At 37.0% G+C, this 25,242-nt stretch overlaps 1 protein-coding gene across 1 annotated transcript in view; it reads left to right on the top strand.

Moving 5' to 3' along the window:
• LOC121385837 (deleted in malignant brain tumors 1 protein-like) overlaps window positions 1–25,242 on the top strand; it is a 77,894-nt gene that overhangs the window by 19,739 nt on the left and 32,913 nt on the right. The window contains exons 7-15 of the mRNA XM_041516626.1: window positions 3,469–3,641; window positions 5,167–5,308; window positions 6,194–6,363; window positions 12,260–12,520; window positions 12,855–13,154; window positions 15,606–15,722; window positions 18,744–18,777; window positions 20,981–21,039; window positions 24,551–24,634. Of these exons, the coding sequence (XP_041372560.1) occupies window positions 3,469–3,641; window positions 5,167–5,308; window positions 6,194–6,363; window positions 12,260–12,520; window positions 12,855–13,154; window positions 15,606–15,722; window positions 18,744–18,777; window positions 20,981–21,039; window positions 24,551–24,634 (1,340 nt within the window). The remainder of the gene's footprint in view (window positions 1–3,468; window positions 3,642–5,166; window positions 5,309–6,193; window positions 6,364–12,259; window positions 12,521–12,854; window positions 13,155–15,605; window positions 15,723–18,743; window positions 18,778–20,980; window positions 21,040–24,550; window positions 24,635–25,242) is intronic.

Genomic DNA, 25,242 nt, shown 5'->3' with positions numbered 1-25,242 from the left:
AAACTCTTAAGTCTCTGATAGGCTTGATGTTTGTTGTTAGGAAACTTAACATCATTTTGGAAGGGCAGTTTAATATATTAATGGCCATATTAATCTCTTCTGCAAGAATGTTCTTTCTTATCGTTGATGAACCATTCAGGAAAATCCATGTTGACTGAATGGCTCACTAAGAGGTCTAGATCTTTAAGATCTTACACTTCTTTAATGACCATGATTTCTGCTTTGTTGGCACTGTATGACCTGGCTTTGGAATCCTTTGACAACGAACTCTTGACAAATGACATTACAAAGAATCCATCTTAATCGTGACCTTGAAGCATGCGGACCTCCCACGGGACACGTTTGGAATATTATTCCCAATCAACAACCCAATCTCTGCATCAATTTGAGGAAGGTTCATACCTTGAAATGTGACCACAATGAAATGTCCTTCATTTTTGGAATGTATTCAAAGCCTACTTGCATCGTATTTTAGTGTACACGTTAGGAAGTTGAAAACAGTATTTCATCTGAAGTTCTCCTATCTCAATGCCCTGTACTAGCATTGTATTCATGGTACGTATAGCAGTACCCATAGTTATCTGTATTTTTTTGCCTGAAGCTCCAAGTTTATGCATCAAGTTTTCTGTACAGAATGTAACACTACTTTCGCTGTCAAGAAATGCACATGCCTGTACAGTCTGCAAACTATTGTTCAACTTTACACTAACTGGGATGGTGGTCATTGTAGTTTAACTGTCTTCAGCACACATAGCTTTGCAAAATGGAACATCAACATGTGAACATGCAGTGGCTAATACTGTATCATCCGTTTGATCTGATGAGGTGTTGGATTCAAGTCCCCTAGCGTATGCACCTCCATAATGGAATATTGTAGGATGTCGAGTTTGACATTTACTGCATGAGGCCTTTCGTTGACACATCTTTCTCTGGTGACCTTGTTTCAAGCACCAAAAACAGACCCATTTTGTGTTTAGGAAGTTTAGTTTTTTCCTGAAATGGCAATACTGAAATGTGTTCACAATCTTCCAGTTTATGATCTGGAGTTTATGAATATCACGTGTCTGTTCCTGTTCTGTATTTTTAAAGCCTCACGTCCATATGTGGGATCATTAGTCTTATTAGCTTCTCGTTTCACAAAATATACTAACTGATAAATCTTAACAATTGCCCAATTGTTCTTTGGTTTTCTGGACAATGTTACGACAATTGTCACGGAAGTACAAATGTAGTTTTCCAACTAGTCTTTTCATATTTTCCTAATACTGAAGTAGGCCCCCAATATTTTATCTGTTCCGTCGGCTAGTTACATTATTTTAACATTTTTGGAAATATGCAAAGGTGAAACAAATCCCCCAAAACGGTGATGATGGTTGAATTGTAATTAACATTCGCTTATAAATCAAGACTGAACTAAATTGACAACACCAAAGACAACAATAGTAACACGAAAAATAGAAACAATAAAAAAGACAATCATGAGTAAAAGGAAGGAGTAGCTGCACTGGAACCTTCCAGGGTGTATACTGCCAAATCAAATCCCAAACAATAGTAACATATGTGGCTAAAACTCCTACCTGCAACGTATCAACCGACATAAACGCCACGGATATAAATACTACCACCCCTTACACTTAAAGTGAATCAGAAAAAAATGGGGGTCAAGCTGCTCGTTTCTGAGATAACGGGTAGCGTCTATGACTACCCTAGTTTCGCACAAAATTCGAGTACTTTTTTTTACAGGTACCCCATACATGTTTCAAGCTCAAGGCTACTTGACACATTGGTACTAGATGAAATAAAATTGCACCTTTTTTTTACCCAGATGAAACTATTATTTTTTACAACCAGCACACTCACATTTATAACCAATCACAGGACTTGTGGTGTTCACTTCTCTATCAAAAGTTGGGTGCACCTCGAACTTTGACCCAGCCGGAAGTTATTTGGTTTAGTACTACCTGCAATGTGATGTCACTGGGCGTAAACAGTTGTTTTCTGAAGAATTCTCAGTACACATTGAAAGTAAACTGAATCAGAAATATCCTCATATGTTCATTAAAATATCAACTATTTCTTTCCTGTCAAAGAATTATAACTAGATTTGTGTGCAAAACATATACATGATAATTTTTTTTATTTTTTTTATCGAACTTATTTTTCTGCTTGTACATTAAATTGTTTTATTTTAAGTCGTTTGAGCATGTAGTTCATGATATAATAATTATATTACAAACACAAATTAGTGAATATTTTTTTTATTAAAAGCCACGAGTATGTTACATGGTCATGGTCATCATGGCCTCATATTGGTTGAAAATCTGGTTCTTGAGAATTTTTTTAATCTACACACCAGTGTGAGTCTCTGGTGAACAAAATGGCACTTTTGTCCAGCCCGTCCCCAAACAGCCCCAATTTGACGTTAACAGACCTGACTAATTGTGTTATTCAAGAGAAAGAATCTGCCATGGTGCTTCAGTATTAGGAAAATATGAAAATACAAGTTGGAAAACTACATTTGTACTTCCGTTACAATTGTCGTAACATTGTCCAAAAAACCAAAGAACAATTGGGCAATTGTTAAGATTTATCAGTTAGTATAGTTTATGAAACGAGAAGCTAATAAGACTAATGATCCCACATATGGACGTGAGCCTTTAAAAATACAGAACAGGGACAGACACGTGATATTCATAAACTCCATTACCTAATCCTTCTGCTAACTCGTTGCACAGAAACGACAAATTACCTAATCCTGCTGGTAACTCGTTGCACAGAAACGACAAATCACCTAATCCTGCTGGTAACTCGTTGCACAGAAATTACCTAATCCTGCTGGTAACTCGTTGCACAGAAACGACAAATCACCTAATCCTGCTGGTAACTCGTTGCACAGAAACGACAAATCACCTAATCCTGCTGGTAACTCGTTGCACAGAAACGACAAATTACCTAATCCTGCTGGTAACTCGTTGCACAGAAACGACAAATTACCTAATCCTGCTGGTAACTCGTTGCACAGAAACGACAAATTACCTAATCCTTCTGCTAACTCGTTGCACAGAAACGACAAATTACGTAAGCCTGCTGGTAACTTGTTGCACAGAAACGACAAATTACGTAAGCCTGCTGGTAACTTGTTGCACAGAAACGACAAATTACGTAATCCTGCTGCTAACTCGTTGCACAGAAACGAAAAATTACGTAAGCCTGCTGGTAACTTGTTGCACAGAAACGACAAATTACGTAAACCTGCTGGTAACTCGTTGCACAGTTATTAACTTAGACATTTGTAAACGGGTACATTGACAAATGCAAATACTGCAATCACACTTCGACTGAAAATGTACTTTTCAAGCATACCTTTTGTGTGCAGATCTTATCAGTGCAAAATGGTGCATGAGATTGACAAATCTTGGTTGTACATTTGAGACTATGACTTTGACAATGTCATCTTTACCTACCTAGATATCTAGCTCGTGCTGTTTCGAATGCTGGTTATGGACAAGGTGTTGGACCAATCTTCTTCGACCACTTAGCTTGCAGAGGGAATGAGTCACTCGTCACAGATTGCCCAGGGAATCCTGTTGGACAACACAACTGTACGCACTCTGAAGATGCAGGTGTCATATGTCAGACAAGTAAGCTTACTATCACTGTGTCAAATAACCCTGTGCTTGAAATATGTATGGGGTACCTGTAAAAAAAAATAAGTAAGGTTTTCGATTGGTGGACATGAGCTCCAACTGGCTGTCTTTAGATCCACATGTAATAGTGGAGCTAATTTTAATTAGATTGTGAAAAGAGCAGCTTGACCCCAAGGTTTTCTTATTCACTTTAATGGTGAGGGGTGGTAATATATATATATATATATCCTTGTGTATATGTCGATTGATAGCTACAGGATATGACGTCCGTTGTTTTTACTCTTTCTTTATTCATAAAATAATTTGACCGGCCTCGGTGGCGTCGTGGTTAGGCCATCGGTCAACAGGCTGGTAGGTACTGGGTTCGGATCCCAGTCGAGGCATGGGATTTTTAATCCAGATACCGACTCCAAACCCTGAGTGAGTGCTCCGCAAGGCTCAGTGGGTAGGTGTGAACACTAGCACCGACCAGTGATCCATAACTGGTTCAACAGTGGCCATGGTTTGTACTATCCTGTCTGTGGGAAGTGCAAATAAAAGATCCCTTGCTGCTAATCGGAAAGAGTAGCCCATGAAGTGGCGACAGCGGGTTTTCTCTCAAAATCTGTGTGGTCCTTAACCATATGTCTGACGCCATATAACCGTAAATAAAATGTGTTGAGTGCGTCGTTAAATAAAACATTTCTTTTTTTATAAAATAATTTGTTAATTCGTTCATTTATTTATTGGTGTATTTTAAGTAGGAGGATATCCTCTTGATTTTATATTCCTTAAAACAATGGGATCTGACCTAGCGGGCCTTGTCTCCATTATATTTCAGGATTGGGGAGCTACTCGGTCATTCCCATATAAATAAAATATTGCAATCCGTAGCACAAAGTATGTGCTCATTTCAATGCCATTTACAAAATGCATTAACACGGCATTATCAAGAATCAACTTGATTTTAATCGGCATTAAAGTTTGTTTTGTTTAACGATACCACTAGAACACAATGTACAATTAGCACATAAACGTTATGTTGCCGTGAAAAGTGTCGTAGTCTACTGGTAAAAAAGCTATGATTTACTTTATTTTGTTTTCTATTAATATGTTGACTTACCAGATTATACATTACAAATAACAACAATAATAATTTTAATGATGATGATGATGATGATGATGATGATGATGATATTGGTTGTGATTATACATTACAAATAACAACAATAATAATTTTAATGATGATGATGATGATGATGATGATGATGATATTGGTTGTGATAATAATAATAAATGGCAAACACATACACACACACCACACACACACACACATACACACACACACACACGCAGACACATACACACACTTTATTTTTGACATTTCTAATAGCAGTACATTTATATGCTTTTGGGGGAATTTTTTTTTTAATTTTGAGGGGGGGGGGGCGTGTTTATTTTGATTTGTTTTTCTTTCTTTAGTTGATAGTCTGTGCTTCATTAACATTATTTGTTTCATATAGATCGTTTATAATTTTAGTTGGTGTACGTCTGGTTAACGGTTCTACCAGAAATGATGGAAGAGTTGAAGTATTATATAAGGATAAATGGGGTTCAATCTGTGATGACGGTTTTGATCAGGCCGAGGCGGAGGTTGTTTGTCGCATTCTGTCATTGCCAAGGTAATAACGTATCTAATATAGTATTCCTTGGAGATAATTCGGTATATAACGCTTTACATACGTTGTTATTTGTACACAATGTTTATTTGTTAGCTTGATTGTTGTTGATTTTTGTTTGGTTTTGGTTTGGGTTTTGTGTGAGGTTGGGTTGGGACTTTTGTTTCTCTGTTTGTTTGTTTCTTTCTTTCTTTTTGTTTGTTATTTTGTTTATTGGGGTTTATTTTTGTTTTTGGTTTGTTTGTTTGTCGTTGTTATGTTTGTTTGTTTTTTGTTTTGTTTTGTTTTGTGTTTTTTTTGTGGTGTTTGTGTTGTTGTTGTTTTCTTTGTTTTGTTTTGTTTTTGTTTTTCTGTTGTTGTTGTTGGGTTTTTTGTGGGGTTTTTGTTTGTTTGTTGTTGTTGTTTGTTTGTTTGTTGTTGTTGTTTTTTGTTGTGTTTGGGTTGTTGTTGTTTTGTTGTTGTTGCTTTTTTTTTGAGGGGGGGGGGATTACACAGTTGTAGGCAATCTACTCTCCTTTATTGCCTTTTTTGGTTTATTCTCAATGTGTACGAATGGTCATGGGATTCGTCATTATATTTTTGTCCTATGTTTGTCACTTACAAAGTACTAATCATAATTGCTATTAGTTTGTAATGAAATAAGTAGTAAACCACACGTGACGTTCACAGAATACTATCAATGAAGAATTACAATAGTTGGTGTTACTTAAATATTATGTATCACATGATTTAAAGATGCTCGATATTAAATTGCTAATGTTGCTTATTTATATACACGTATAATATTATTTACTGTTACTGTGATTTATTTGTAGATAAGATATTGGTAACACTTTCCTAGATCCGACAGTTTTATAAAATCTCTTTATCGTTTCATTTGGTTTGCAGTCATAATGCAAAGTCATATGGAAGTGGTCACTTTGGACGAAGTATGGGACCGATATGGCTTGACGATGTTGACTGTGTGGGGTCTGAACAATATCTGGATCAATGTTCTTTCAGTGGCTGGGCCAAATCCAACTGTAGCCATGAGGAGGACGTTGGTGTCAGCTGTCAGTGTAAGATGTTTTTAGTTATTAGTCTCCTATCAGCCCAATCGGAGGGGACTATAAGTCTCATATCCACCCTTCTGTATGTCCATCTGTCCCACGTATAGGTTTTTTCTACAATGCCTTGAGATATAGAGCTGACATTGTGTGTATAGCTTACTTATACACCCGTTGTTTACCGGCCTCGGTGGCGTCGGCATTAGACCATCGGTCTACAGGCTGTTAGGTAATGGGTTCGAATCCCAGTCGAGGCATGGGATTTTTAATCCAGATACCGACTCCAAACCCTGAGTGAGTGCTCCGCAAGGCTCAATGGGTAAGTGTAAACCACTTACACCGACCAGTGATGCATAAAGCTGGTTCAACATTTTGTGTATAGCTTTCTGATACACCCGTTGGTGAGAACACCATGCGTTATTTATGACAACACATACATAAATTGGTTTGGCCCGGTAGGGGACATGTATTGGTTTAGCATTACTCTCAGAATGCCTGTTATTATTGTATCAAATACATTGATGTTCCTGCTGAATGACTTTCATAATTGTTCAATATAAATAATATGAGAACATTTAATAAACACGGGGTTTACCAAACTGTTGAAAGCCTCCAGAAACTTTACGTGCTTAATGTTTTACTCTCATCCAACCCACAATCACAAAAAGATGAGCTTACAGTCAGTGAATTAAATTTTAACATATCGTATTTGCTAGGCAAAGGTGTAAATAATTATATGAGATTCTGCATTAAATTGAAGTTATAAATTATTATTTTTTAAACAGCTCTGTATTGTGCAAAACTCAGTAAGTATAGGTTCTTCACTGTGACGCCTTGAAATATTTACAAACAAAATTCGATGTTTTGTCATTTCCTGCCTATTTGTGATTCGACAACTGAAAGTAAAATACATAATAAAATACAGTCAGTTTTCAGAATAAATAGGATGGTATACCATATTAATAATTAGTGGTAATATTAACAATTCTTTATTTTTGGCTTGGTAACCTTTTTTTTATTAAATTGACTGCTTGGTCGAATATTTAGACAATTTGCAGCATTTTAGAAGGACAATCCAAAAATAAATGAGAAGAAAGAAGAAAGGATCGCCATTTAATAATGTAAAAAAAGAAAGTAATTGTGACATAATTTTTTTAACAAAGGTCTAAAAGTTTAAAGTCTGATCTCTCTCTCTCTCTCTCTCTCTCTCTCTCTCTCTCTCTCTCTCTCTCTCTCTCTCTCTCTCTCTCTCTCTCTCTCTCTCTCTCTCTCTCTCTCTCCCTCCCTCCCTCCCTCCCTCCTCCCTCCCTCTCCCTCCCTCTCTCTCTCTCCCTCCCTCCCTCCCTCCCTCCCTCCCCCTCCCTCCTCCCTCCCTCTCCCTCTCCCTCTCTCTCTCTCTCTCTCTCTCTCTCTCTCTCTCTCTCTCTCTCTCTCTCTCTCTCTCTCTCTCTCTCTCTCTCTCTCTCTCTCAAGTGTTCATTTTATTTTACTCGTTAAGGCGCACACCTTGCAGGGACCAGGGACCTAATTCACTAAACTCTCGCAACTTTGCGATGTCGTAGTGCAATGCTAAAAAACTTGCAAAGAGGATGTTTTGTTGTTTAGCAGAGCCTAAGAGACCTTTGTGAATTAGGCCCCAGATGGGTTGCACTCCGTTCAGAAAAAGCCTATAGTGGCAGTCATTAGATGTGAGAGGTATAGTAGTGTGCAGAAAGTCTAGAAAAGAGTAGTAGGAGTTGGCCCGGCTTTCAGTTTCTCCTTAGGGTGGGGCGGTCAATATTGTAATGCTGCTAATATAGTCTGGTACAGGTAGAGACGACATGTGAACAACTGTGGCGTTCTACTGAATGGATGACCGTTATATGAGTCGCCAAACAAGTCAACTAACCTCAACTAAATTACGTAATTACCTTAGTCGGAAAAATGACGTGGAGGCGACAAATCTTGCTTTAAAGGGACATTCCTGAGTTTGTTGTATTGTAAGATGTTTCCGACTAATACAATATTTCTACGATTAAACGTATATATAAAATATGTTTTCTTCTTTAGAATATCAGTGTCTGTGTATTCAATGTGTTTAACTCCTGGTGTGGATTGCTCGTTATATGTCGATGATTTTCAGATTTTTTACAGATCGTCCAATATGAGTATCATTGAACGTAAGTTGCAGCTTTGTTTGAATAAACTTCATCAATGGGCAACTGACAATGGCTTTCGATTCCAAAAGGCAGAAACGGTTTGTATGCATATCTGCCAGAAAAGAGGTCTTCACTTAGATCCACAGTTTTTTTTGTTTTTGTTTTTGTCAAAAATCCAATTCCAGTTGTGGAGAAGACTAAATTTCTGGGGGTTATATTTGACAGGAAGCTATCTTTTGTGCCCCATCTTAAATATGTTAAAAAGAAGGGGTTAAAAGCTCTGAATATTTTAAAAGTTATTGGTAATACAGAATGGGGAGCAGACCGAAAGGTTATGCTCCGTCTCTATAGATCTTTTGTGAGGTCAAAACTTGATTATGGGTGCATTGTGTATCGGTCGGCACACAAGTCTTACTTGCCGTTGCTAGATCCTATACACAATCAGGAACTTAGGCTTTGTCTTGGGGCATTTAGAACATCTCCTGTAGAGAGCTTGTACGAACCTTGTTTGGGTGCTAGACGTGCCAAGCATTCTCAGCAGTATGCCACCAAAGATTAACTCATTACCAACACATCCTACACATGATGCGGTGTTTGACAACAAATATATGAAGTTGTTTGATGCAAGGCCAAATTCAGAACAAGTACCGTGATTACATTCCTGTGTATACAGATGGATCACGGGATGGAAATTCTGTGGCTTGTGCTACAGTTTTTTTCATCAGACACAATACTTTCCATGAGACTGCCTCACTCAGCATCGACTTTTTAGTGCTGAAGTTTGGGCAGTCATTAAAGCCTTGGAAGAAATAAAGGATTCTAGTGCATCCAAATTTGTTATTTTTACTGACTGACTCCAAGCTTTGCGCAATATGAAGCTGGACCATCCCTTAATTGGAATGGTGATACGAAAGTGTATCTTTTTATATATTGCCAATAAAGATGTTGTATTTTGTTGGGTGCCCAGCCATGTTGGTATCAGAGGTAATGAAAAGGCAGATTCTGCTGCCAAGTCTGCTTTGGATTTGCCTCATACCAGGGTTGGTGTGTCTTATACTCATTTTAAAAATAATATCAACAAATTTATCTTTTCGACTTGGCAACATGATTGGGACGGTGCGGTTGCGAAAAGTTTCATTCTAGCAAGACAGTCTTGGGAGAGTGGCAGTCCTCCTATAGACAGTGCAGGAAGGGTTAAATAGTCTTGTGTCGTGCTCGCATCGTTCATACTTACTTGACGCATTCGTTTATTTTGAAGAAGGATCCTCCACCTCCGTGTGAGTGCTGTCAGTGTACTGTGACGGTACGCCACATTTTGGTGGAGTGTCCTCATCTCAAAGAAACACGGTGAGAGAAATGTGATGGAATCCTTTCGATTCCATCCAGAATTAGTTTTACAATTTTTACGTGATACGAACTTTTATTCTAAATTTTAATTTTATATATTTGTGATAATTTTATTTGCTGCACAGTTCTTTACACTGTGTTTTAATTGAACTGTTAAATTTTTATATTGATGTTGATTATCACATTTTTTGTTGTTGCATTTACCATAGTTTGTCACCCAATAGCCGATGTATTTGTCGTGCTGGGGTGTCGTTAAACATTCATTCATTCATTCATTTTTCCATTTCGTTGACAAACAAAATGGAGAACGCCCAAGTTGAGCAGTCGAACATGTAGTGACTCAGGTGAAATAGACTGGTCCTACCGCGGCGAGCTTGAGACTGGGCACGTTTGCAATTAAACTGATGTTTGAGAACACTCAGTTAAATAATATTTTAAAACAAATTTAACACATTGATCTTTTATCGTTAAACTTATACATAAATAAATAGTGTTTAACTGACTAATTTACTGATCTAAACCTGTATACATCCATAATAACGTCCATAAATAAATAGTGAAACACATATCCGATATCGTCCGAGAAGCATATTGTGGATTTTCCATTTCACCATCACTAGTCGAAAGATGTAATTGGAGAAATTATATATGTGTGCTTTCTTCAGTAAGTTTACATATTAACAGTTAAGATTGTCACATATTATGATATTATATTATGTCAGTGCTGTATTATAAAATGATCTAGACGGAGCTTCACAGTTTGTTTCAAGCAGTTGACTAAATTCAGTCCAAGTTTGTAAAATATACTTAGGACGTTTATTGTCCATTTTGACTAGTGTTAAAGGGACAATCCTGAGTTTGCTGCATTGTAAGATGTGTCCGACTAATAAACTATTTCTATGATTAAACTTACATATTAAATATATTTTCTTGTTTCGAATATCAGTGTCTGTATATTTAATGTGTTTCTGGTCGTCTAAATATTTATAAGAAGCCCAAACTGGATTTTGTCTTCAAATAATTTTGTACGTACGAAAACAAATTATTTTAGAAAACAAAATAAAATTTAACCTAGTACAAATATTAGAACGATCAGAAACACGTTTAATGTACAGCCATTAATATTTTATGCAGAAAAATATATTTGATATGTAATTACAATCGTTAAAGAGTCTCTAGTCGATAACATCTTAAAAAGTGCAGCAAACTAGAGAATGTCCCTTTAAGGACAGGATGACATATCTAGGAGGGCGAATGATGTTCTGTTATTACCTAGTCACTGACTAAAAACCCTGTTCCATGTTTATCGTTAGACTGTGGATATTATAGTTTTGTTTGTTATTTTTTCTTTTGCTTTGTTTTATGTTGTTGTTGATTGTTTATTGCTGATTATCACATTTTTTGTTGTTGCATTTACCATAGTTTGTCACCCAATAGCCGATGTATTTGTCGTGCTGGGGTGTCGTTAAACATTCATTCATTCATTCATTTTTCCATTTCGTTGACAAACAAAATGGAGAACGCCCAAGCTGAGCAGTCGAACATGTAGTGACGAGCGGCGAGCTTGAGACTGGGCACGTTTGCAATTAAACTGATGTTTGAGAACACTCAGTTAAATAATATTTTAAAACAAATTTAACACATTGATTTTTTATCGTTAAACTTATATATAAATAAATAGTGTTTAATTGACTAATTTACTGATCTAAACCTGTATACATCCATAACAACGTCCATAAATAAATAGTGAAACACATATCCGATATCGTCCGAGAAGCATATTGTGGATTTTCCATTTCACCATCACTAATTATTTTGTTGTTGATTGTTTATTGCTGTTTTTGTTTTGTTTGTTTTTCTATTTTCTTTTTGTTTTTGTTTGTTGTTGTTTGTGTGGTTTTGTTCCTTTTTATTGTTTTTTTTTTTGTGGGGAATTTTATTGTATGGTTTTTGGGAGTATTGTGTGTGTGCGTGTCTGTGTTTATTGGGGGGGTGTATCTTTTTGTTTTCTCTCTTGCTCTTAAAGGGACATTCCTGAGTTTGCTGCAATGTTTAAGATGTTATCGACTAACAGAGACTTTTTAACGATTGTAATTAAATATCAAATATATTTTCCTGCATAAAATATTAGTGGCTGTGTTTCTGATTCTTCTAATATTTGTACTGGGTTAAATTTCGTTTTATTTCATAAAATATATTTCTTCGTACGTACGAAATTATTTGAAGACGAAATCCAGTTTGGGCTTCTTACAAATATTAAGACAACTAGAACCACATTGAATATACAGACACTGATATTCTAAACAAGAAAATATATTTAACATGTAAGTTTAATCGTATGAATATTGTATTAGTCGGAAACATCTTACAATGCAGCAAACTCAGGAATGTCCATTTAACATTGTCATTTATATTTGGTTTAGTTGGTCCAGACTCTGTTAAAGTTAGTCCACTACCACCTGGGTATGTAGCAGAAGGACAGAGTCTGACTGTAACGTGTGTTGCTGACTGTCATCCACCATGCCACTATTACTGGACACAAGGGAGTCAACACATCACATTCAGACCGGTGTTAACACTATCAAACATCAACATGAGTCAGTCGGATAATACTTACACGTGTACTGCAAAGAATATTGGCACAGATGTATCTAGAAGTAAAGAGTTCTTGCTAATAGTTCATAGTAGGTGTTATTAACGTATTTTGAAAGTAAAACCGCTGACCCTATTTGTTAGCTAGTTTATTCTGCTATTATATGTGGGTCTTTAATGTTTGCTTACAATGTTTTGCTTAAATTACCAATTTAGTTAAATCCATCATCGTTGTTGTGCTGAAAATCAATTGTATGTGAAATATAAACGTTGTATCTCTCAAAGTAAGTTACGTGTATTTACATGTTTGTACATTATCTAAAGATTCCCTGATCAGAGTTAATGATTGTCATATACTTCAGGCTCTGATTGTCATATACTTCTCCTGTCTAAACGAATACAATATATGTTTGTTTTTTCCCCGAGGTACACCAAGTATTCCCTCTAACATCAGCACACGCAGCATCGGTCCAACTGTTGTGTCTATAACGTGGGTAGAGGAATTCAATGGTGGATCAACACAGATGTTTTTTGTACAATACCGAGGATATGCAACATCGCAGTGGACGAATTTTACTGAAATAGTTTCTGAAAGAGGTATCGGCATAAAGCACACTATTGTGATATCAGATCTACATCCAAAGACGAGATATCTGGTGCGAGTTCTGGCCTTCAACAAATATGGATACAAAGACTTCACAGAGGATCAGGAAATTTTGACAGCAGGTAATTAGTACAAGTTACTAGCATTATGTGACAATAGATTTCCTTTTAAACGTTTACTTACCCATCCAAGTAATGTTATTGTAGTCATTAGGAAGCTAACAGAAGATCAGGAGATTTTGACAGCAGGTAATTAGTAGATGACACTAACAAAAATAGGTTTCCTTTTAAATGTCTACTTTTCCATCCAAGTAATTTAATTAGCATCATTTAAAAAAGGAATTCAACTGACAGAATTCACAGGGAATTGTTTTATTAAGTCAAGTAACTGTGTCTACTTAATAGAGAAACACAAGGCAGTGACACATGGGACCAGTCATAATACTGACAAAATGATTGTTTGGTTTTGCCTTGTATAGAAATACAATATTAAACATACTATCCTGATTTCGTTGCCATTGTTAACATGTTGCTGATTAAAACAGTGTTTTAATTACTATAGTGCTGTAGGAAATAGAATACAAATTATTCTCGTCAATTATTTCTTACATATTAAACTGACAAGTAAATATTTTGTAAATATCTATTTAATTATAGTCTACCTAATTTAGCATTTACTTGTTTTGGCTCTCATTGATGTACAAGGTGGTGTTTACTCTTGAAATTAAAAGAAAATACGTCAGTAAACAGGTGATTTGTGCACTTTATTGGAACAGACTATAACTAAGTTTGGTCAACATTGCTGTTACAATATGTGAGGGACCGTTTCTGATGATGGTTTACCCCTATTCCTCTCCAAAACAATTTCGAGTTTGTTATCTATTTTCCGATATTAAAGATGCTATTTCAAAGTTGCATAATGACAGCTGTTGCAAATCATGTTTTTATTAAATTTTGTTTTAACATTTAAAGACTACACCTTTAACTATATGCCCATAATTATGATTATAAGAAATGATTTTATCTACGAGTAGAAAATAAATTTTTATTGATATTTATCACAAACAGATGACCACATATAACTTCTGATATAGCACCTTTAAGTGGTTGCAAGATTGTGTACTTTTCTACTGTATTTATATGGAATGTATATTAACTAAATATGCTGGTCAAAATTAATAATTTATGCTGCAATTCAAAATAATCAGTTATCTTGCAGTTTTAAATTAAATGTTTGTTTAAGGGTAAATGAAATTGAGACATATCCATCAAAATGTGTTATAGTCTGTTCCAATAAAGGTCACAAATTTGTTTACTGACATCTTTATTTTAACTTCAAGAGTAAACACCACCGTGTACATCAATGAGAGCCCAAACAAGTAAATGCTAAATTAGGTAGAGTATCATTAAATAGGTATTTACTAAATATTTACTTGTCCATTTAATATGAAAGAAATAATTGACAAAAATCTTCTTTTTTTCTATTTCCGACATTACTTTAACATTGCATAACCGTAAAATATGAGTGGCTGTACAAAACTGACCGGATAAATGAATCACGATAAGAGTAGTCACCCTTGAACAAAATGAAAAACGGTAACACAAAATTATGTTTTTAAATGAATGAATGAATGAATGAATGAATGAATTAATTAATTAATGTTTAACGATACCCCAGCACGAGGTTACATAATATAAAACATTAATTTATTTCTAGAACACAAAGTAACACAGTAAGTGTTTTAACCATCTGTTGAAACCTTCTGAAGAAGGTATTCCTCAAGCAATTTCCACAATGTCATGACAAAAGCAATTTTTAAAATCCTGAAAAAGAAATAAAAACAAAATACTAAGATTTATAATAGGGATGGTATCGCCAATTATAACTATAATAATTATGGAGTACCAATAATAGTTTTGCAATTTCCCTACACTAGCTGTTTGAGGGTGGTTGTTGGAATAAAACATTTTGGCGTATTTATTTATAATGGCGAACCGGCTTCGGGGACTTCGTGGTTAGGCCATCGGTCTACAGGCTGGTAGGTATTGGGTTCAGATCCCAGTTGAGGCATGGTATTTTTAATCCAGATACCGACTTCAAACCCTGAGTGAGTGGTCCGCAAGGTTCAACGGGTAGGTGTAAACCACTTGCACCGACCAGTGATCCATAACTGGTTCAACAAAGGCCATGGTTTGTGCTATCCTGCCTGTGGGAAGCGCAAATAAAAGATCCCTTGCTGTTAATCGGAAAGAGTAGCCCATGTAGTGGCGACAGCGGGTTTCCTCTCAAAATCTGACGCCATATAACCATAAATAAAATGTGTTGAGTGCGTCGTTAAATAAAACATTTCTTTCTTATAATGGCGACTTTTGTAATGTATGTACTCAAAGAACATTTGGACTAATACAGAGTATTTCTTGAGGTGAAACAGTTTAGACTATAAGTCAGAATTACTCAATGTTTGACATCTAATAGCCGATGATTAATAAATCATAGTGCTCTAGTGCTGTCGTTAAACAAAACAAACAAACAAACAAAAAATATCGGTATAACAAAAGTGTATTTAATTCCAGGCGTGTCTGATGGATTGAACCTTTTAGCAGTGGCAGTAGGCAGTGGATCAGGATTCATCATTTTGATTCTGCTTCTTATTGGGATTATTTCGGTCTGTCAAAGAAGAAAAACTAAAGGTAAGAAATGAACTGAAATGCACAAAGCATCGAGACCGTCGTTTCATTACACACACATGCACAACCCCCCCCCCCCCTCCTCCCCAAAAAAAACACACACACACACACACACACACACATATGTATATATATATATATATATATATATATATATATATATATATATATATATATATATATAGGCATGATACAAGTAACCAAATATCAAGACGTCATGGGAAGGGGATTACTCTGTACATGTCCGAAACAGTATCTCTGGAAATCCACCTGAAACATGTACTCGGCATATGTATGACATAGGGGTGGGGAAAATGTCAGTAGCGGTTATGGGGAACGGTCAGGCCAAGGTAATGTCTGGACGTTGTGGCGCTGCAGAAACTCGTGACTAATACGTGAAACATGTGGTCTGGCTTTGCCATGCTGACACATTCCACCGTTGACATTCATGTGCAGAATGACGTGATGGTGCAGGATCTTGTCTCGATATCTGATGCCCATCAGTGCACCTGCTACATGCACAAGAGCCGTCCTACCACCATGAATGATTCCTGCCCAGCTGACGTCAATTTTGGCATTATTACATTACCTACAGTGTCGTTATGCGGTCTCTTTGAATCACTCCTGATGTGGCCTTTTATCCTCCACCAACGGAGGGTTCTGCATGTTAGAGAACTTCATGATGCAAATGCTTCTCTGAGGGTTGCGCTTTTGCGTTTCGGTACAAACGTTGACGTCTGACGCTACGTATATGCGAATCGAACGTCTTTTCTAGTGCTTTTGCATTCACCATTCGCTCACTTACTTGATTGTCTAACGCATAGGCGAAATATTCATGGAATTATCTCTTTAATACAAAGTGGCATAATTTCGTTATTTATGATCGTATCACAGTAAAATTTGACATGAGTATGTGATAATGTTCGCGCTATGGACTGACGGCAGTGGAGGCGTTTACGTCGCCAAACAGCGTCGCACGAGGGCGCTGAAATCAGTCCCTTGTGTGGCCAGCAGCAGCAGCAATCACTGCGCGACATCTCTTTGGCATAGACTGAATGAGTCTCTGAATCCGGGCACGTGGATTCCTAACCCATTCGTCCTGCAGTGCATGTGGCAGCTGCGGAAGCGTCTGAGGCTCCGGATCACGCTGGCGTACACGTTTGTCCAGTTCTCCCCATATATGTTCAATGGGGTTTCAAATCTGGCGATCTTGATGGCCATGGCAGCACATTAATGTTCTCATTCTGTAGAAAATCCATTGTTACACGTGTCGTATGCGGCCTGGCATTGTCCTGCTGATCTGTTGATCCAAACTGGGAAGCATGTGACTGCGAAGAATTTGATTCCGGTAGCGTACAGCTGTCAGGTTGCCTTGTAGGAACACAAGTTCACTTCTGCCGGTGTATGAGATGGCTCCCCACATCATGACACTCCCTCCACCGAATCTGTCAACTTGTGCAAAACGTTCATTGTGGCGTCTGTAAACACGTTGTCGTCCATCACGTCGCTGTAGAAGGAAACGTGACTCGTCGCTGAACCATACTCGCCGCCAGTTTCCCAAGTTCCACCCATATACATTCGTGCACCAGCGAACACGTAAATTTCGATGTTGACGTCACAGGACGAGGCCAACATACGGTCTCCTAGCCCGTAAACCACCTTCTCGAAGTTGGTTTCGAATGGTTTGTGCAGACACCCGTCTCAAACCAGGTATGCGTCCAGCAGTGTTCGTTGCTGTGGTAGTTCGGTGAAGCAAGTGCAGACACCGGATGTAGCGATCTTGTGCTGCAGTCGTTATGCGAGGTCTTCCACTTTTGGGCCGGTCTTCAGCTGATTGAAACTGCTGGTACCTGTCCCAGAGACGTCAAATGGTGCTCTGATGGACGTTCATGTGACGTGCGACTGCTGTCTGCGATTAACCTAACTGGAGGTGGCCTATTTCAGTGTTTGATTCGGCAGGCTTAGTCTTGGCATCTTGTAACTAGTCTACGTCGAAATGGAAATGAGGTATCATTGCGAGCATTGCAGCTTTAAATACCCATCACTACCTCAATCTTTTCCCCGAGTTTTACATGCATTCGCCAAGATCTGACCATTTTACGCCGATTTCCTGCAATTGTCGCACAACGTGCGTTAAATGTGTTTTAGGGTGCATTTTGGGCATGCTGTCCCATTCCAGGAACATTACCAAACATGGTCATTCAGCAACACTACAACAAAACCCACGATATTTTGTAAAATCAAACACTTTTCTTCTTTCCCTATCACCAATGCGTTTCTTTTTTGACACAGTATATATCTCTCTCTGTGTGTGTGTGTGTGTGTGTGTGTGTGTGTGTGTGTGTGTGTGTGTGTGTGTGTGCCAGGAGGACATTTTTTGGTATTGCGCTGTGGAGAGAGAGAGAGAGAGAGAGAGAGAGAGAGAGAGAGAGAGAGAGAGAGAGAGAGAGAGATACAGAGAGGTACAGAAAGAGACACACACAGAGACAGGGAGAGAGAGAGAGAGAGAGAGAGAGAGAGAGAGAGAGAGAGAGAGAGAGAGAGAGAGATATGGGGGGTACAGAGAGAGGTACAGAGAGACACACACACACAGACATACAGAGAGAGAGAGAGAGAGAGAGAGAGGAGAGAGTAAGAGAGAGAGAGAGAGAGACACACACACAGACAGACAGAGATAGAGAGAGAGAGAGAGAGAGAGAGAGAGAGAGAGAGAGAGAGAGAGAGAGAGACAGACAGAGAGAGACAGAGAGACAGACAGACAGACAGACACAGAGAGAGAGAGAGAGAGAGAGAGAGAGAGAGAGAGAGAGAGAGAGAGAGAGAGAGACAGACAGACAGACAGACAGAGATACAGATAGGTACAGAGAGAGACACACACACACACAGACACAGATAGATAGAGAGAGAGAGATAGAGAGAGAGAGAGAGAGAGAGAGAGAGAGAGAGAGAGAGAGAGAGAGAGAGAGAGAGAGAGAGAGAGAGAGAGAGAAAATGTTGTTTTTATTTGTTTTTGTTTTTCCCCAGAAAAAGCCAGTGAAGATATTACATGTGATTCAAGGTAAACTGCAGATTTGTGAGTTTCGACCTCACAAGTATTGTCATTAAAACCGCATACTGTTCGAGAAAAATAGCAACAAACTTTAACACAGACACCAAAAAAATAAAATAATAATAATAATAAATCTCACGAATTCGGGGATTTTTCAATTCTTTATTCACTCAGACCATATGCATGGTACATGAGGTAATATAATAATATAATATTTATAAAGTGAGTAAGTTACAAACATATACAGATAACATTTCGAGAATAAAGTATACTAAATATATAATATAGTAAATACATGTACTCATGTTCATTGATAGATCATATTCTTGTTAAACCTTGTTTAATGTAATCACATAGTTTTATTAATACATGTTTAGTCTGCTTATTAAAAAGTATATTCATTTGTTTTACATTTGGCTGTATATAATAATAATTCGATAAATTCAGTAATCTAATATTATTTACATTCAAATAAGAAGTGAAATTCGTCACCAATACAACCACTATTACATATATTACATACTCTTTCTTCCTTTGGTAAATGAGTCCATCTTCCTATTTCAACGGATAGTCTGTGGTTAGCAAGTCTAAATCTGGTAAATACAATTCTTCGTTTCAAAAGGAGTATGTCTAGATATGGTTCATATGAATGTTCATTTTTAAATAATCTATAAATGGTACCTTTTAGTGAGTTTTCTAGAGAACTGTTCCACTCCTGTATATACATATCGCGATAAATTCTTTCAATGTTTTGTGCTAAACATTTTCTACTGTAATACTTAAAATAGCTCAGTTGTCACTACTATCATTCGTCACAAAGAATGGGGGGTGGGGGGAAGGGCTACTGAAAGGTGATAAAATATGGACTTGAATATTGCTTTAATACAGCCTGTATTGATAGCATTCAATCTAAATTGTTTGATAACAATTACTAGTATCTATATATTATATCTTCCGATATGGAATTATCATTATTAGGGGCCTATTGTTGTTGTTATTGTTGTTGTTGATGTTATTATTATTATTATTATTATTATTATTATTATCGTTGTTGACGTAGTTGTTGTTCTTGTTTCATTATTATTTCATAGTATGCACTTTGCCTTACCACTCACCTTCAACTTATGTCAATGAAATTACAATAAAATAATATTTTTAAAAAATAACATAATTCATAGTTTTAACCTTACATTAAAACATTGTGTAGCTTTTATCGGGGGGGGGGGGGGGGTCCTGTCTGTTTCTTCTATTATTATTATTAGTTTTATTATTATTATTATTATTATTATTATACGAGTTACCAGTTATTATCAAATGTATGTCCCGAGTGAAATAATGTTCAGTTGTCACGAGCTTTAGCGAGTGACAACTGAACATTATTTCACTCGTGATATACATGTGATAATAACTGGTGCCGAGTTTGTTATTCTATTTATTACCTGAGCAATTTTTTTCCATAAAAGCCTTCATTTTCGACACACATATGCACGTACATGTATAGAAACGATAAAAACCGCTTTACGCATTGTTCTGATTATTGCTATAACTTTGTAATTTAATCACATTCATAGATAATTTTCAAAGGCAAAAGTTCTCTTTATTCTTGATTAATTGATTTGTTTGATTAATTGCATTAAAATGACATTTTGCTATAAATTTAACACCAAAAACAGACAGCCGTAAACGTAAACTCTTTAAACTACATGACGTCATTGTGTGTGCTTGCCAAATCGTGATGACGTCATATTTAGAACTGACAAGGTCATTGGTTTGTAAGCGTCAAATCATTCAATAGTATTGTTCTTTAGACCAATGTATGATAATTTCTCAATAAGAAACTATGATTTTTATTTTCCCGGTTATGACGGTTATGCTGGGGTAATAAAATAGACATAATTAAAATGTTGTGTTGTCGAATTATTATGTTCCTTTTTGTTCTTCTTTTTTTCGGCCAGGGAGTGGCTTTATTTTAGGGTTTTTTTTATTTTTATTTAAAATGCATTAAAAAAAATTAAAGCAAAAAATAACACCTTTAAAATGTTGTTTCCGGTGGGGTTACTGAAACATTGTTTGTTGTTGTTGCAGTGATAGTAGTAGTAGTAGTAATTTTGTTTTGTGTTTGCTAAGTGTTATATTGTAGAACTCATAGTTCTCCGTAATAATACTTTGTATTTCACTATGTTATTTACAGCTTGTGTATACTTGATTTCAGCCAGCCAAACACTAGGTTACAGAGAGTCAGGGAACATTGCAACCAAACTTATGAACATGGTGAGTAGGTCTGATTATCTCCCCTTTAGTACAGCAATAACGGTTGTTGTGTACCACCGGCCTCCGTGTTGTCGTGGTTAAGCCATCGGATGTAAGGCTAGTAGGTATAGGATTCGCAGCCCGGTAACAGCTCCCACCCAGAGCGAGTTCTTAAGGGCTCAATGGGTAAGACAGCAACACCTTTTTTCTCACTAACAACTAACCCACTGTCCTGGACAACTAACCCACTGTCCTGGACAGACATCCCAGATATCTGAAGTGTGTGCCCAGAACAGCTTGCGTGAACCGTAATTGGATATAAGCACGATAACAAGTTGAAATAAACGAAATGTAGTCTACCAAATAATATCCCATAGGCCGTAACGTTAATGTATGTGGTTAAAAATAATATAATGTAGTATATCAACCGAATTATGACTTCACAACCCCTTCCCCTGGGACGGATCTAGAGGGGGGTCCAAGGTGTCCAGACCCCCCCCCCCCCTCAAATTTAAGAAGTGCCCCTTTTATTTAGGATTTGTAGGTTTTTGACAAATTTATTTAGTTTAAAAAAAAAAAAAAACACAACATTTTCACATTATATTATGGTCCATGTGAACCGTGTGTAATTTTTCAATAGTGCCTTTTCATAATGTTATGGTGCCCTTTTTGTCTTGGACCCCCCCCCCCCCCCCCATCAGAAAAGCTGGATTCGCCCCAGTTCCCATACGTCTTAACGGGATAAACTTGAGCGTTTTGTGGTTGAGTTTTGATATTGGATGTTTTTCCACCACCCATACCGGCCTCGGTAGCGCACTGCTTAAGCCATGAGATTACAGGCTGGTACAGGTTCCGCAGCCTGATACTGGCTCCCACCCAGAGTTCTTAACTGCAGGAATCGTTGCCTTTTGTGGCTGAATTGTGATATATTTGGGTGTGTTTACAACACTTCTAGTTTCGTAAAAAAATTAATTTAATACAGTACTTAGTTTTACAGGTATCCAATACAACACTACTTCACACAGAGATATTGGATGAAATAAAATTGCATACATTTATTGTTTCGATAAAAGATGAGATTTCGATACCTCTTTGCATTTTAAAATAGTTTTGTGTGTTTCGTTAATTCACTGTTATAACGTGAGGGAATTGGGGCCCAGTATCAGCACTGACATCTCCCTATCTCTGACGCTAGCTATAAAAGAGATATAATTATAACTATTAGCTTGAAATGCTTGGAGATAAATATCATTAATATGCTGTTCAATGTTAGAAAAATAGTGCACTGTACAACTTTGAGTTAACCATAGGTCTGACACCCCAAGCCTACTCAACAAACAATTTACACTGTACACCCCGTTTAACCATTATACGACGTGTTCAAATCCGCTTGGAACATAATAGAGTGTTGATTTGATATAACCAATTTCTAGTTATTTTTTCTTGCCTCTTCACACACATTGATGGCTGCTCCAGTTCACCATATACGGAAAATACAGCAGCGTTACAGGTTGACGTGTTAACTGATAAAACATTTACAATAATATTTTAAATGAACATGTTCAATGTCAGGAGATTTGTGAAATTACCACACTGCTGATGCATACAGTATACCAGCGCCAACGTACCAGATCCATAGCCCTGAATGTTTAGCAATGTAAAAAGCACCACAACTGCGTATTTCATTACTCGATAGGCCACTTCCCCAACATCTTCAAAATGCATTGTTACATAGTCCCGGCCGTGACTTTCTACTTCAAATCAGTGAATCACTGACGTCATTAATAAAAATCCTGTCGACGTAACCACAATACTATCTCCATCATGTGTGAACGTAGCTGCTATACTATCTCCATCATGTGTGAACGTAGCTGCCATACTATCTCCATCATGTGTAGACGTAGCTGCCATACTATCTCCATCATGTGTAGACGTAACTGCCATACTATCTCCATCATCTGTGGACGTAGCTCCCATACTATCGCCATCATCTGATGACAGAGTTGCCATATGTGGACGTATATGCCATACTATGCCCATCATCCGTGGACGTAGCCAGCATACTATACTCATAATCTGTGAACATGGCTGCCACTCTATCTCCATCATGTGTAGACGTAGCTGCCATACTATCTCCATCATCTGTGGACGTAGCTGCCATACTATCTCCATCATCCGTGGACAGAGTTGCCATAATATCTCCATCATCTGTGGACGTAGGTGCCATGGTATGTCCACCATCTGTGGACGTATATTCCATACTATCGCCATCATCCGTGGACGTAGCTGCCGTACTATCTCCATTATCTGTGGACATAGCTGCAATACAATCTCCCTGATTCGTGGATGTAGCTGCCATAATATTTCCATCATAGGTTCATTCTTGTGAAGGATACCCTGGGGGATGTCATGGGTACCATTCTGGTTGCAGCAATTTTGAGTTAACTTCCATCCGTAGTATCTGCATGTGGGACTGATTTCGACAAGTATGCATCACATTTTGACACCAAAGTGGTAATTCCTCCTCACTATTGGACATAAGGTTCTTCTTATCTGCACATGATTCAAGACGTTAGTTTAAGATACAAGTACTATTCCTCTATAATTGTTGACATCATTTCTATTGCCTTTTTGGGTAGCAGTACAATTGAGCACTTAGACCATATCGAAAGTAAAAAGCAGAAACAATATAACAATTAATAAGTTGTATAAACTATTTTCAAAAATATCATAATTAGATGTAAAAATTTCTGCCACAGTGCCATCTATGCCTGTAATATTGTCATATTTTATCCCTTTAATAGTCTTTACTACTTTGTCTATGAAAATGATCATGTCTAACTCTAATACATTGATTGACTCGTCTATAATAAAATCATCATCACTAGAAGTATGAGTAAATAGTCCTTCAAAGTTGTTGCTAATATCTTCAGAGCAAAATCATGACGAAATCAAATAAGATTTCTTAAACTTGTTAATCATTTCTCAAAATTGTTTAGTGTTTGATTTTGCCAAAGATGATATTTCGATACCTCTTTGAATTTTAAAATAGTTTTGTGTGTTTCGTTAATTCACTGTTATAACATAAGGGAAATGGGGCACGGTATCAGCACTGACATCGCCCTATCTCTGACGCTGGCTATACAACAGATATAATTACAACTATTAGCTTGAAATGCATTGAAATGCAGGTTCATTTGTTTAACAGTTTTATCTTCCATACAGATAATAGTAATACACTAGAATTTAGCGGGTTCAGTTGTTTGACAGTTTTATTTCCAATACAGATAACAATAATGCAACTAGAATGTTGCTGGTTCGTATGTTTAATAGTTTTATTTCCCATATAAATAATAGTATGGATGTTGTGGAAACACATGCAACGGAATGCACTAGAATGTTGCAGGTTCGATTGTTTAATAGCGTTATTTTTCATACAGATAGCAGCATGGATGAGGTTGTGGGAATGCATGTGACGAATGCACTAGTATTTTGCGTACTCAATTGTTCCATAGTTGTATTTCCCATACAGATAGAACGGATGCTATTGTGAGAACTGCGTGCGACGAGGAACCACCATACGATACATTGATACTTACCGAAGACCTAACACAAGGTGTGTGCAAGCAATTTGTGTATTATATTCAAAGATAATAATTACAATAATAACATATAATACACAATATGCGTGTATTTTCTTTAGATGGGTTGCAACATCACTAAAATGTATCTGGTTTTCTCCAGACTAAAATAAAATACGTTATATAAAAGAGGTCTTACTCGAAAACCACCGAGAGACCACCATCATCCCAATTTAAAGACTGGACCTCCGGGACACATTTACGTATGGGGAAGGATCTGTCTCTCAGACAGTATGAAAATAACAGAATCAGAATTTATATATGTCATCAAGACTTGTTTAATGTGGCCGTGGTATGTGTTATCCTGCCTGTGGGATGGTGCATATTATATCTGTCAGGTCAACACGAACGAATATGAGAACTCGAGCTCAGTCTACTCAAAGCAACCCATAATGTTGATAATGAAATGAACGAGAATAAAAGTTCATAGAAAACAATTTTGTTTATATATAGGATACTCCCCGAGTGTCTTGTGATATTATAATTTGTGATATTATCATTTATGAGCACAAGTTCATAAAAGATTTTATACTTTTATCAACGTGTGCTGATAAATTATGATATCACAAGACACGAGGGGGGG

The sequence above is a fragment of the Gigantopelta aegis genome, chromosome 12 (genome assembly GCF_016097555.1).
Source record: "Gigantopelta aegis isolate Gae_Host chromosome 12, Gae_host_genome, whole genome shotgun sequence".
Taxonomy (NCBI): domain Eukaryota; kingdom Metazoa; phylum Mollusca; class Gastropoda; order Neomphalida; family Peltospiridae; genus Gigantopelta; species Gigantopelta aegis.
This window is presented reverse-complemented; position numbering and strand designations above follow the sequence as displayed.